The sequence below is a fragment of the Mus musculus genome, chromosome 1 (genome assembly GCF_000001635.26).
Source record: "Mus musculus strain C57BL/6J chromosome 1, GRCm38.p6 C57BL/6J".
In the NCBI taxonomy this organism is placed as follows: domain Eukaryota; kingdom Metazoa; phylum Chordata; class Mammalia; order Rodentia; family Muridae; genus Mus; species Mus musculus.
Window position 1 is genome coordinate 135,415,816 of NC_000067.6, and position 14,112 is coordinate 135,429,927.

At 42.3% G+C, this 14,112-nt stretch overlaps 1 protein-coding gene across 7 annotated transcripts in view; it reads right to left on the minus strand.

Moving 5' to 3' along the window:
* Ipo9 (importin 9) overlaps window positions 1–14,112 on the minus strand; it is a 48,188-nt gene that overhangs the window by 33,504 nt on the left and 572 nt on the right. For 2 of the 7 annotated variants that reach the window (NM_001357578.1, NM_001357575.1), the window contains exons 2-5: window positions 11,109–11,226; window positions 4,477–4,538; window positions 4,176–4,262; window positions 3,422–3,623 (exon numbers count right to left, since the gene is read on the minus strand). Coding sequence is in view for 5 of the 7 variants with exons in the window: in NM_001357575.1 (NP_001344504.1) it covers window positions 3,422–3,623; window positions 4,176–4,262; window positions 4,477–4,538; window positions 11,109–11,163 (406 nt within the window). In the remaining 2 variants the exon portion in view is untranslated. Of the gene's footprint in view, window positions 1–3,421; window positions 3,624–4,175; window positions 4,263–4,476; window positions 4,539–10,108; window positions 10,172–11,108; window positions 11,227–14,112 lie in introns of all 7 variants that reach the window. The other 5 variants (NR_151727.1, NM_153774.1, NM_001357577.1 and 2 more) reach the window with 4 other exon arrangements.

Consider the following 14,112-nt stretch of genomic DNA (forward strand, 5'->3'; position numbering starts at 1 on the left):
GCACACACTTTCAATCCCAACGGAGGCAAGGGATCTCTGAGTTCAAGGCCAGTCTGGCCTACATAGTGAGTTCCAGGACAGAGAGGGAGAGAAAGAAGTACACTTCAAGATTTCATGTAAACTGGCAGGCCTCATAAGATATCTGTGTGTGGTTTTCATAAACCTACAAAACAGAGGGGACAGATGATTTTGAAAAGATCAGCACAAGATGGCTTGTCCAGCAGTATTATCATTACTATTATTATTACTATTATTTTAATTTAACATTCTTTGTTTGATATCTACTTTAAATTATTTTAAATTACACATATGTATGTGCATGGGGGTATGCTGTCATGTAACCATTCTCTCTGAGATTAAAGCATTCCATCCTGCAAGCAAGCTCCTTAAGCAAGAAGATAAGAAACAACTCCAAACAGTCTCTGAAACTTCCTGGATTCACTAGGCCCCTCCCTGCCAGAGTAAGCTATACAAGCCAGGAATCCCCCTCCCATGCAGCACATGCAGCCAAGCTGCAGAGCTGCAGACCAGATCGGCTGCCTGGAAGAAGCAGAAACAAGCCAAGCTTCTTCAAAGAGATTCAGAGCAACTGAGGCACCTGGAAAGGCCAGGCTCCAACCTGCTGAGCGGCCTGTGCAGTGTGCCCCAGGTTCCCAGCTTTGGGAGCTGTCACTGATGCTGGGTGGGCTTTGGAAATGCAGCTGTCTTTGAGTCATTTCTATTCCTGTAAGTATCCCCTCACCCATACTCCTGTAAGTAGTCCCTATAAAACTCTGTGGTTTACCACGTTGGACTTGGATGGTGGTGTCCATTCTTTGGTCTGATGTGGGCTCCCAATCTGGTGTGTGTTGTATTCCCCGAGGAGAGGTTTTGTCACATACCATATGTATATGTGACACAAAGCCATGGAAGCCAGAGTGTCAGATCTCCTGCAGCTGGAGTTACATGTGACTGTGAGTTGCCCAACATTGGTGCTGGGAACTGAACCTGTGTCTTATGTAAGAGCAGAATGTGTTCATAATTGCTGAGCCATTTCTTCAGCCTCAGATCAGTATTTTTTAAAGACTTATTTTTATTATATATGTTTGAGTGCTTGTCAGAAGTCAGAAGAGGGAGTCAGACTCCTTGGAACTGGAATTACAACTGTGAGCTAGATTGTGGGTGCTGGGAACTGAACCCAGGTTCTGCAAGACCAGCAAGCGCTTCTAACCACTGAGTCATCTTTCCAGCAGCTCCAGATCAGTATCTGTGGAAGGATTTCCTACTGACTTTATCTAGGGGAACAGTGACTATAGGATAGAACTTGTAAAGGACCAGAAACGCAGGCCAGACCTAGGGAGATATGAGAGTAAATTCTGGAAAGACTGGTAAGTTAATCAGTCTTATAAGAGAGATCTATCAAAACTCCTTGAACTGAAAGTTGAAATTTTCTCAGAAGAGAAAAAAAGGGAAGAAGGTAGCAAAGAATATGCCATTTCTGAGCTGATCGTTTTATGGTCAGGATTGCATAGATTCTTTTAATCCTTATTTCTACAAAACCTTTCACCTGACTATGACTCTTTGTTTGGGTTGTTTTCAGTGCAGAGGACTGTATGCAGGGTTCCTACATGCCAGACAAGTGCTTCTGTAACTCAGACACATCCCTAGCCCTACCTCACTAGGCGCAGACATTGTTAAACTAAAGACTTGTTTTGAAGTATGTGTATTTGTATGCCACATGTGTGCTGGTTCCTCAGAGGGTGGAAGATGGCATAAGATCCCCAGGAGCTGGAGTCACTGACGACTGTGAGCCACCTGATTTGGGTTCTGGGAACTGAGCTCAGGTCCTTTGGAAGAGCAGTCAGTGTTCTTAAACAAAGTTATCTCTCCAGTCCCTTAATTGAAAAATCAAATGTTTGATTTATTGGCATGTGTGTGAGGTCAGGGGGCACATGTATGTGAGTGAAGGAGCTGGAGGTACAGCAAACTGCTGGAGTAGAGGCAGCTAACAGCACACAGGGCTGGGAACCTGACCTGAGTCTTCTGGAAGAGCAGCAAGCATTCTTAACCAGTCATCTCTTTAGCCCTGACTATTTTTTTGTTCTATCTTTAAGACAGGGTTTTACTGTATAGCTCTGGTTGGCCTAGAACTCACAGAGATTGCTGCCTTCTAAGTGCTGGGTTTAAAGGTGAGTACTGCCACACTCAACTCAACACTGACTATTCTTAATTTTTTCCTGGTTGAACTATGCAGTGGAGTACAAGTCTTTGAATTTGATCACTTTACACTTCATTTCATGTGTTTATATATTATCATCTAAAGATGGAACTATCAAGACATTTTCAAGAGGATACAGAGTCAGCTAAATAGGAAAGAATACGCAAGAATTATGTTAAGCCTAATAACTAAAGGTTACTCAGTCTACTAATGCATGTCAGCTATTATGCTCAATACTTTACATAGATTAGCATAGGTCAACTACCAAAAACTCCTCTGTGGTGGTTTGAATGAGAATGGCCTTCATAGACTCATATATCTAGATGTCTAGTCACCAGGGAATGAAACTGTTTGAGGAGGTACGGCCTCGCTGGAGTAGGTGTGGCCTTGTTGAAGGGAGTGTGTCACTGGGGATGGGCTTTGAGGTTCCAAAGGCCTATGCCAGGCCTAGTGTGTCTCTCAGCTACTGATCTAGCAGCCTACCTGTCCTGCTTCCTGCCACGACGATCCTGAGCTCACCCCTACTGTGGCAAGCCTCAATCTGATCAGAGTTGTACTGGTCATGGTGTCTCTTCAGAGTAACAGAACAGAAATAAGATAACATCTGAAGATAGCATCTTAGAAACTAAGGCTCAAAGAGACAAAGCAGAGTGCCAAGGTGCAATCAGAATTCAACCCAAAAATCTAAGCATTGATTTGCTGTGGCATTCCTGTATCTTTGTATGTGTGTGGTTTGTAGGCTTGAACTCTGGGACTTGTGCATGCTCTACCACTGAATCATACACTTAGCCTACAGTATTGCTCTATAAAAATTTGGAAGTATGGGGCTGGAGAGATGGCTCAGCAGTTAAGAGCACTGATTGCTCTTCCAGAGATCCTGAGTTCAAATCCCAGAAACCACATGGTGGCTCACAACCACCTGTAATGAGACCTAACGCCCTCTTCTGGTGTGTCTGAAGACAACTACAGTGTACTTTTATATATATATAAAAGAAAAAAATTGGAAGTATAAGTAGTACATGCTAACTCAATTCTCGGGAAAGAATCAAGAGCACTTCTGGTGGCTACAGAGATAGAAACTAGAAGAGAAACATTTACAAAAACCTGAAAGAGAGGAGAAACACTTAATAGATCCTTGGTCTAGACCATATTAACACATAGCTTCTAATTGCTCCCCTCTCACTTAAGGTCCAAGTACAACACCAAGGGAAAGGCTTCCGGTACCTGTCAACACACGCATGGCTCCATGGACGGCATTTAAGTCTCCGCTCACCAACATTTCCATAAGCAGGTTGAAGAGCTGGGGCCAGGCTTCAGGCCAATCCCAGTGGGCAATGGCGGACACAGCATAGGCCACACTGGAGCGCACTTTGCTTATTGATTCTCTTAACCCATTGGGTAACAGCTCCCGGATGACAATTTTTGCCTGCAGAGGAGGAAGGGCACTTGTCATTAATCAGAGGTGAGCAGTAGGCCTTGGGACGATCTTCACTGCTCAGTTACAGAAGTCACATTTACAAGTTCACCAGCCATAGTTCTGTTCACATTGGACATCAAACATACAAAACATTCCCACAGTTGTACCAGGTTTTAACCCACAGTTCTAGACCTTGAAACTCATCCTTTCTTTGGTACTCGGATTGATTGCTTAGCAATTGTACTAAGAAGTATTTTATTTAATTCTCAAGCCCTTCAAAGTTAGTAATTTTAATTCTAATTTTGGAAACTTAAGTAATTGAGTATTCACAGATAAACATGTCCAATGCTCTCATGGCCTGCAGAAGGGCAGAATGGGATTTGAACACAGTCCCTCCTGATGCTCACTGGTAGCACAGCACTCATTCATAATGCTGCCCACCAATCTTTCTTCCTAGTCTTGTTTTCTGGTGTCAGGAGTGTTATATTAGTGCTGAGTGCCTTAGGACTATCTCTCACATCTTTGTAGATAGATTAACCATGTGTAACCATTAGCCTTTACCCTTTCTGTAGTTTCCGGAGGTCTGAACTTCTCTGATTGGGCACACCAGTGAGTTTCCACATACTGTTTCAAGATGACTGACGCCAGCTGTGAAGACAATAAAGCCGTCATGTGCAACAAGAGGCGGGACTTATTTCCACACATAAAAACTACATTTAGGGTTTGATACACTTGAATCATCTAAGGCTGTACAAAAGTCATATCTTATACATTGTTCTTATTCCTGCTCCTTCCCCTAAGAAAGTTTCTAAGTTACTAAGTGAAGGGAAAGTACTTATCATTTAGGTCACCCTGGACTTACCTGACGGATTGCCAGTGCCCCCTGAGGATCTACAGTCAGCTCTGCCAGGTGAACACCAAATTCTGAAAAAGAAAAAATTTTTGTGAGGTTAAGGACATTCACAAAGCCACAGCAAACCACTGAGCTCTGACTCTGAAGCCACAAAGGAAGAGTTCAAGAGGAAACCCGACCCAAGCTCCTATAGTGCAGCAGTGTCAGGAACTGTGACATTAGATTTGAGAAAACCTGGCTCAACACACTTACCCTAAAAACCAAAACAAAACAAGGGTTGCAGAGAACAGTTTTCAATGTGCAATATAAATTTTAGAAAAACAAAACACAACAAAACAGGATTTTGCCAGGACAGTCCTGAATAAGATCTTCCTGCCCCAGCTTCCCGAGTCCTGGGAGCATTGGTATGAGTCAAGCACCTTATTAACAGTCTTGAACTGCTTATTAAAAGTATGTTATATATGCTCACTACCAAATAAAAATAGACCCATTTACATTTGCAAAGTAATCATTGTTTATTAAGAATGTAAGGTCAGGGGCTGGAGAGATGGCTCAGAGGGTAAGAGCACTGACTGCTCTTCTGAAGGTCCTGAGTTCAAATCTCAGCAACCACATGGTGGCTCACAACCAACCGTAATGAGATCTGATGCCCTCTTCTGGGGTGTCTGAAGACAGCTATAGTGTACTTTGTATAATAATAAATAAATCTTTGGGACAAAGTGAGCAGGGACTGGGGCCGACCAGAACGAGCAGAGATCCTAAATTCAATTCCCAACAACAACATGAAGGCTCAAACCATCTGTACAACTACAGTGTACCCATATACATAAAATAAATAAATAAATCTTTAAAAAAAAAAGAATGTAAGGTCAGGGCTGGAGAGATGGCTCAGCGAGTAAAAACACTGACTGCTCTTCCAAAGATCCTGAGTTCAATTCCCAGCAACCACCTGTGGCTCACAACCATCTGTAAAGGGATCTGATGCCCTCTTCTAGTGTGTCTGAAAACAGCTACAGTGCACTCATATACATAAAATAAATAATTCTTTTAAAAAAAAAAGAATGTAAGATCATAATTTTCTATCTTGCAACCTAGGACTGTGCAGGTCAATATAGTCGCCATCAGTCACAAACCCTGGGATGGTTGTAAGTGTAACCACCACCCTACAATTCAAGTTTAGCATGAAAAACAAATAATAGTTTTTCTTGGCGACAAGAGTTTCACTTCATAGCCCTGGCTAGCCTAAAACTCATAGAGAGCTCCTAGCCTGCTTCCTGAACGCCAGGATCAAATGCATGTACAACTCTACAGCCTGAACAAAATAAAACAAAACCAAAATTGATTATACATGGGAATATTTGACATATGACAGGTTAAATAAGTATAGTATTTAACTCATTAGCTAATTTTTAATTAATTAAATCATTTTTTATTAATTAATTTTCTAGACTAGGTCTCAGCATGTAGCTCTGGCTGGCCTGGAACTCATGAAGTAAATCAGGCTAACCTCTGCCTCCAGTGTTTAGTGCTGGGACTAAAGATGTGTACCACCATGACCAGTCAGTATTAAAGCTACTACTTAGATTTATCTCTAGGTGTATTCATCTGAATGAATGTATGCCACCACATGTATACAAGTACCAGTAGGAGAAGGAAGAAGGCATCAGACCGTAAGATTCCTGAAGCTAGAGTTACAGGCAATTGTGTCTCCCAACATGAGTGCTGGAAACAAACTTAGATGGGGTTCTGGAAGGGCAGCAGGTGCTCTTAACCACTGTGCTATCTCTAGCCTTTTAGCATTAAAATTATCTCTACCTATTTCTTTTTTAAAAACCTATGGCTGGCAGGAAATTTAAAATTCTATGTCACCCAAACCACCTCTCTACACACACTAATGCCTCTACACACACTAATGCCTCTACACACACTAATGCCTCTGCCCCTCTAAACAAAGCAAACAACCCAGTTGGGTCTCTAGACTTAGGCACGTTTCAGTTCAAATCTTGAAGCCACCACACCTGTCCTTAGGTAAGCTATTTATCCTTTAAATCCAAAGAAAGAATGGTGGTGTCAATATAACAAACGATCCTATGGGAATTGATTTAACACACACATGTGGTTAGCCCAAGTCTCTCACACTGTAAAGACGGCACAATTTTGTTACTTATTTTTATTGCCCACCATTGTGTAGGGCTAAAGGGAACTCATCGTGTTTCTTCTAGTAGTTCTAGGGCTTTGCTTTCTTACATTTAGGCTTTTAGTCACTGAGGATTGTTTTTCTGTATGGTACAAATGGTTATGCAGCTGTCCCAGCTCCACTAAAAAAGTCCCATCTAGCCAGGTGTGTGGTGGCTCACACCTTTAACCCCAGCATGGAGGCAGAGGCAAGTGGGTCTCTGAGTTCAAGGCAAACCTGGTCTACAGAGGGAGTTCCAGGATAGCCAGGCTACACAGAGAGACTATCTTTATGTCCTCTCCTTTTCACATACTGTCTTTAGTGAAACAGGGTCTTACTGTAGCCAAGGCTGGCCTCCAATTGGCAACAATTCTCCTGCCTTGGTCTCTTAAGAGCTGGGATCACAAGCTACCAAGCCCAGATCGTTTGTTTCTTTTTCTTTTGGACAGTATCTAACTGTGTAGTTCACGGTAGCCTTGAACTCAAGATTCTCTTGCCAGCTTCTTACCAGCTAAGACTACAAGCATGGAGCATCGAGCCAGCAGTGTTCTTACATTTTGACTCTGACCTATCACATAATGCCAGATGCAATCTTCCACTTGCAAACTCATGCCGGTATACACAAACTGCACCAGATTTTGAAATATATCAGACTTGCAGAGCAGGGACAGACGCTCTTGTTTTACCCGGTTTCCATAGGTCCTTGTATAGGATTTTTAGACTTTTTGTCCTATAACTAAACTGCCTTTCTAGTTGTGTGTCTGTACTACAGTGTAATTATAGAAACTTTATGCAATGTTTACATGTCTGTAGAGCTTGTCCCTCCTGGGAGGCTTTCTTTTCAATGTTATTAGTTACTCTTCACTCCCTGCTTTTCCATACAACCCTTAGAATCAACCTGTCTAAGTTTATCTGTGATGTCCTATTTGAGCTAATTACGGTGTCTTTCCAGTTTGTTCACATGTAATGCAGACTGGAGAGATGGCTCAGCCATTAAGAGCACTTACTGCTTGCTCTTCCAGAGGACCCAGCTTTGGTTCCCAGCACCCACATGGCAGCTCACAACCTGCTTTAACTCTAGTCTTAGGGATCCAGTGCCCTTTTCTGGCTTCTGAGGGCACTGTATGCACACAGTGTACAGCCATACACGCAGGCAAAACACCCAAGACACACAGAGAAAACCCACAGTATCATCTAAAGCAGTGACTCTCTCACATTATCCTGTAACAGATTCTTCGGTTTGTGTTTGTTTTACTCCAAATTACAACATCTTTTTTCTCTGTGTAACAAACCCTGGCTGTCCTGAACTCACTTTATATAGACCAGGCTGGCCTCAAACTCTAGAGATCCACCTGCCTCTGACTCCTATGTGCTGAGATTAAAGGTGTGCTCCACCACCACCTGGCTCAATGCCTTTATTTTAAATGGCACTTTAAAATTAATTTATTTCTTGCAACAGGAGGGATGGAAGCTGGGGCTTCGTGCTCGGCAAGCATTCTGCTGCTGAGTTAGCCTCCAGCCTCTCTAAGCTGAAGTTCTTGGTCCTTTTCTATCGCTCCTATTCTGTCACTCATGAAGAATGAGGCTGTCTATAAAACCATGATAAAATGGGCTTTCCTTTTAATACATGAATTAAATGCTTAAATCACAAACACTTAAAACCTTCAGAGTCATCTCTATGGATACTGAAATTCAATCTGATTCATATGATTATTTTGGTTAGTTCAGATTCTAGGTAAATATAAAAAGCCCTCTTCTTGCAATAGAAGAAACAGGTGTGCAAACCCAGCCATGTATGAGTCAGCTTTTAGCATGGGCTCTATCAAACACACAAACACACATAGGTCTATTTACCATCAAGAAGACCCTTGTTTTAGTTTGTTTTTGAGATGGGGATCTCACTATTTCTCACTCTGTAGACCAGGCTGGCCTCCAACTCAAGAAATCTTTGCCTCCAGTAGTGCTAGGATTGAAGGTGTGCACCACTACGCCCAATGTATTAAGACCTCTTAAACACTAATGTTTAGGTTTAATTTAATGCGAACCATCTCACCAGAACAAGGTAAAAATCCATTTTTAAAAGAACAGGTAGTTCAGCCAGCTAAAGCACTGGCACTAAGTCTGATTCCTGAACGTGATCCCTGGAGTCCACATGGTTAAAGGAGAGCCAATCCCAACAAGTTCTCTTCTGATCTCCATATACAAGCCACCGCACAACCCATCTCCATAAATACATAAATCTATCAATCAATCAATAAGAAGGAATACTTCTAGTAAAGGCACCCACACTTGCAATTCAAATAGTTAGTGTGGTAACAGACATTAACCTCATGCCTTGAACTTGGCATGAAACTGTCTTGGTCTCCCTGGACATGGTAATCGGTTCTAGTGTGCCTCATGCGACTTCCTTCATCAGAGTGACCTACAACATATTCATAAACTACTTGAAACACATAGAACTTTCTTTTATAGTGCTATTTACATAACATTTATGTGTGTTTTAAAAGTTCCTGGAATAAGCTTAATTTTTGTATCATTCCTGTAGGTCCCGTAGGGACAAACTAGAATGAGGCAAAAATAAGCAAAATAGTCAATCATACAGCATGAAAAGATACTGAGGAATATCAGTTTTTGAGAAGGTTTTGAAATTTGAGTTTAAACTCTAAAGCGTGAGTAAATTTGAATGACCATCTTTGCAATGAGGACACTGCTGTTCGTGGCTCTAGGGTGACAGAGGACTAAGGAAGGAAAAGGAGCCACATGCATGTCTCTCATCACCAGTCCACCCAGGCGCCAAGCAGAAGATTGGAACACTGCACACAGATCCGGGACAGCTGACTGGAGACTGTAAAGGCTACTTTCCAGAGAGAAGCTTGCTCCCATGAAAGGTTTTTCAGTGTCTGAGCCAGGAGGAAGCAGCCTTCTAGTGAGGGTCACATCGCCGGGAGCTTCTCTGCCACGGTCCTAGGGAAACTGTGTCTGGTAACCTAGGAAAGACACACCTCACACTCCACTCAGCAGCGAGACAGTAGAGGATGCCCAGAACAGAGATTAGCCTAAGGTTAGATCTATATGGAGGGCCTTAGAGCAAGTCAGCCAAGAGTTTCCACTACACATATCTTAAGATGAGTTTTCTACAAAAGTTTATTTCTTTCACCTAAGAGAGGAGGTTGAAAGTTCAACTAGTACAAATGCCTGTTTAAGAGTCTCCTGGGCAAGATGACTTGCAGACTAACTTGGCTAACTAAGACAAGATTTAAAACAGAATGGACAGGACACATTCTCTTCTCTAAGTTCCCAGAATTTTTAAACCAGTAAGCTTCACATTTTAAAGACAAAAAACAAAAACAAAAACAAAAAAAGCCACCCTAATTTGCAGGAGGCAACAGTGGGGTATGAAAAAGGACATTTCTGCCTAAATTGTACAGCTCTGAGAAAAGTATCATACCAAAAACTGTAACTTACACAAAAGTTGATGAAGGACTGTTTCCAATGACAATGATGGTATGGTACTGATAATGAGGTCTGCTGTAAGATTAATGCAGAGAATGAAAGACTTTGAAGTTGACAGTGTGATCAAAAGAGCAAACAAACAAACAGCTGTTGAGTTCCCTGCTTGGCGGAACCACGATCAACACAGGTTGTTTCTTCACAAAGCTGACTTCTGTCTGAGGGCAGAGAACCCCATCTAAAATAGCATGGAACCTCATTTGAAGCCTTGTACTGACAGAATCTATACAGTAACTTTGGGGGGAAAAAGCCAACTATCTGTTCAAAAAAGAAACATTTTAATGAAAGCAGAGAAAGCACAAGAGACATGTACACTGGACTTTTGCCTGGAAGAGACTAATTCAGGTTAAATGAAGATTCAATCTAAGACACTGAACCAAAGAGCATTGCTGTGAGAGCTATAGGAAGTCCTAGAGCCATTCTGTCAGGGACCACATTTCCCCTTAGCTCCCATTGCCAAGGTGAAACAGGAAGAGCCTTCTTTGGTTAATTGAAATTTTTTTCACCTGCCTTTACCGGGTGCCTCCACTTCAGACAGACATCCTCTGAGCTTTCTAAGGAACCCTTTGCCTTCTCTTTACTTTCTAGTCTCATTTTCAATGTTAGACTCATTTTCTAGTCTTTTGGGTGTTTGTTCTCCCTTTCTGGTGATCTTGGCCCTACTTTCTCTTACCCTATTTGGCAACAAATATCTGTGGCAACAAAGACTTTGGCTTAGAAGGAAAAATGTAAAAGAGGGCAGGGAGGACAAAGGAGAATTTAAGAAATGCACACCACTGCTCTCAAAGGTCTAGGAGAGAGACTGAAGATCTGCCAGTGTCTTCATAGCCAACTTCAACTGAACAGAGAACATCTGTAGGAAAGTTTTAAGCAGCACTCTGGAGAAGCCCCCTATCTCTCACGGGGATAGGTAACCACCACAAAACCATAGCTTAAAGGGAAAAGAAAACTCTACCACTGGCCTTTTTCCGAGCGTGGCCGCCTTCCGCTCGGTTCAGTGCCCGCCACATGCCCAGGAGTGCGTCTGGATCCTTGCGGGGTGCCCTTCGCAGGTGGACAGTGCTTATGCTATACTGTAAGAAAGCCAGAAAAGTGCCCATGAGAACCAGAAAGCATTTCCAGCCAGCAGGATCATCTCTCTAGGCATCTAAGGTGGGAAAATCATCATATATAACTGAGTAGCATCGGAATGCCAGGGAATTATCCACATCCTCTGGTCAATGCAATGGCGGGAGATGAAAAGGAAGCATGGATTCTGTGGAGCAAGGGCAGAAAAGACTGGGCTGGGACTACAGCTCAGTGGTAGAATGCGTGCCTGGCTAGAATGCATAAGGCCCTGGGTTCAACCCTAAGCATAGAAGAAAAAAGGAAGAAAAGAAAAGAAAAAGAAAAAAGACAAAAAACGTAGTTAAGGGCAAATGATGTGTGTGAGTGGAGGTATGCATGTATTCATTTCTAACAAATAAAAATAAGTAGCAAGAGGAAAAAAAGACAGGTCTAAACCTAGTTATTTTTACAAAACTGTCAGCTCTGCTAGCTAGAGAACACAGGACCGCACATGGAAGGTACGCATTCGAGCACTTAGGGTTCTTCTTGAAGCAAAGTAGGGAACTGAAAGAGGAAAGAAGCAAAGCATCAACATGCCAGAAACAAAGAGGTGACATCGGAAAGCAGTCTTACCATAAGCGGAATTAAAACAGTGGAAGAGGAAGGAGAAGGAGGAAGAGGAGGAAGAGGACGAGAAGTAGAAGGAGGAGGAGAAGAAGGAGGAGGAGGAGAAGGAGAAGAAGAAGCAACAGCAGCAGTTGTTGTTGACAGAACATTAAGATTCAGAGTCAATAGACCTTTGGGAATCTACACATCTCTTGTCTGATGCCCATGTTAATGTATGCTTGACATATGTCAGTCTACAAATGAAACAATTACAAGAACATGCTAATAAATAAAAACACTTTTACTTTTACCCTATGTGGGCAGAACTAAATTTTTACAAACTCTGCTAATCGAACTCAAACTCTAATCCTCTTAGGAAAAAGGGGACAATTGTCTGCTGGCTACCACACGACTCCGAGTGACACTCAGTGACAACGAGGCTCTAACTATGCAAAGTCTGCAGGCTCCCCTAGATCCCAGTGCTTAGGGACAGGGCAAGAGCAGGAGCTCAAGAAACATTTTCATTACAGAAACAATTTCCTCACCATCCAGGACTAAGAAGCTCGTGAACTCCCCCTAGGAGACCAGGTGCTGTCATTTCATGTAAAGAAGGGCCACAGCCAAAGAAGCTGTTAGAAGCGAACCTTTAGAAAGTATCTCAGAGTTAGCCAGTATGTAAAATTGGAGATGCTCAGGACCCAATGGGAGAGATTACTGTTAAAGACCCCTCCCGGAAAAGACTCTTAAGGAATGAACCACTATCCTCTAAATAAAAACAGGTATAGAAGGGGACAAGACTATTTTAAAGCCACTGAAGACTATTTTAAAGCCAATATTACTATATTCAACTCCAGACTTGATCCACCTCTGTAACCACATTCTGTACTTGAGTCATATACCTCACTACCAGCCGCCATTCCTGTTACTGTATCAGAGCTTGCCCCTGCCTCTCAGCAGGCCACTCACACATTATCAGTAGGTTATGGGGACAGGAGGGAGAACTGAGGTGGCCTTTATCAATTTACTCATCAGTGATCAGATCGAAATTCTGTACTTTTGATTTCAAGATCCCAAAAGGTAACAAGAGTAGGTGACAAGAACTTCAAAACGATCTCAAGGACGGTATAGGTGGCTGTGCCCTAGATGAGGCCATAGCATCTGGCTATGAGTTGAAGAAGAAATCAGAGTAAGACTAGAACTATTGTACAGTCTAAACATAAGCCGGCCTTTCACAGTTAAGGTGACAGCCATACATTTGGGATTAGCTCAAACACTGGGTATCATTCATGGGAGGTTTAATTAAGGATCGGTTTGCATCAGCCCAGCAACTAAATGCAAGTAACAAGTTAAACTTAGTAAGGTTTCTGCCCATCAGCGTTCTTTCTTTATACCGAGGGAGGCAGAGGCATGAACTGTAAAGTCAAGGAATTTGACCTAGAAACCTCAGGACAAGTTAGTTATGTGCTTCGTTCCAATAGCTTTCTTCCATTCACGGTTCCCTCTCTTAAGAGTCTGGTAATGTTATAAAACTACACCTGGCCTTTCAAAATAGTCTCTAACCTATTAAATCCCAATAGTCCCAACAGAAGGAAACTTGCCTTCAATAGTTGGTCATATTAGAGGATATAAAAACTAAATTCAAGGGAGGTTCCCCCACCACATCCACTTCTTTTCAATAAAAAGTCCTGCAGGAGTATTAACTCAAGGCTTTGAGGGTGGTTGGTCAAATATGGAAACAATCTCCCATATTTCTGAGGAAGCCTAAGTTTAAGGAGCAGTGGAAATATTCCCTTGAGCTTGGGGATTCCGAGGATCTGGAATTCCGAATCAGGTACGTTTCTTACATAAAGACCAAGGAGACTTGACCCTTTTTTCTGTTCTTTGTGAAAACAGGCCCGCTGAAAGCCCACTAAACAGGAAATTAAAAGAAAACGTCAAGCTAATAGTTTCTTCTCTAACACGTTAAAGAACATAACGGGAGGATGAGAACAAAGAATCTAAAACAAAGGAAGATCGGTTCCTGTACATAGAAATGCACAGTAATTTAATAATTGCCATTAAGTCTTTAAAAAACAAAAAACAAACGGGAAGCATGGTCGGAAAGTGAAGCGTCGTATGCATCGGATTGAGTTGATTTCTAGGAAAACGTGATGTGTCTGAACAACCAGCCAGATTTAAAACTCTGATGCTGAAACTTGTTCGATGGTGGCCGCCTCCTTAAGGGCCTTACTTCTGGCTCTTCTCTAGCTCCCTTCCCTGATCCCACTACAACAGAGCTGGTGAAGAAAACGGCAAAAAGACCTTGT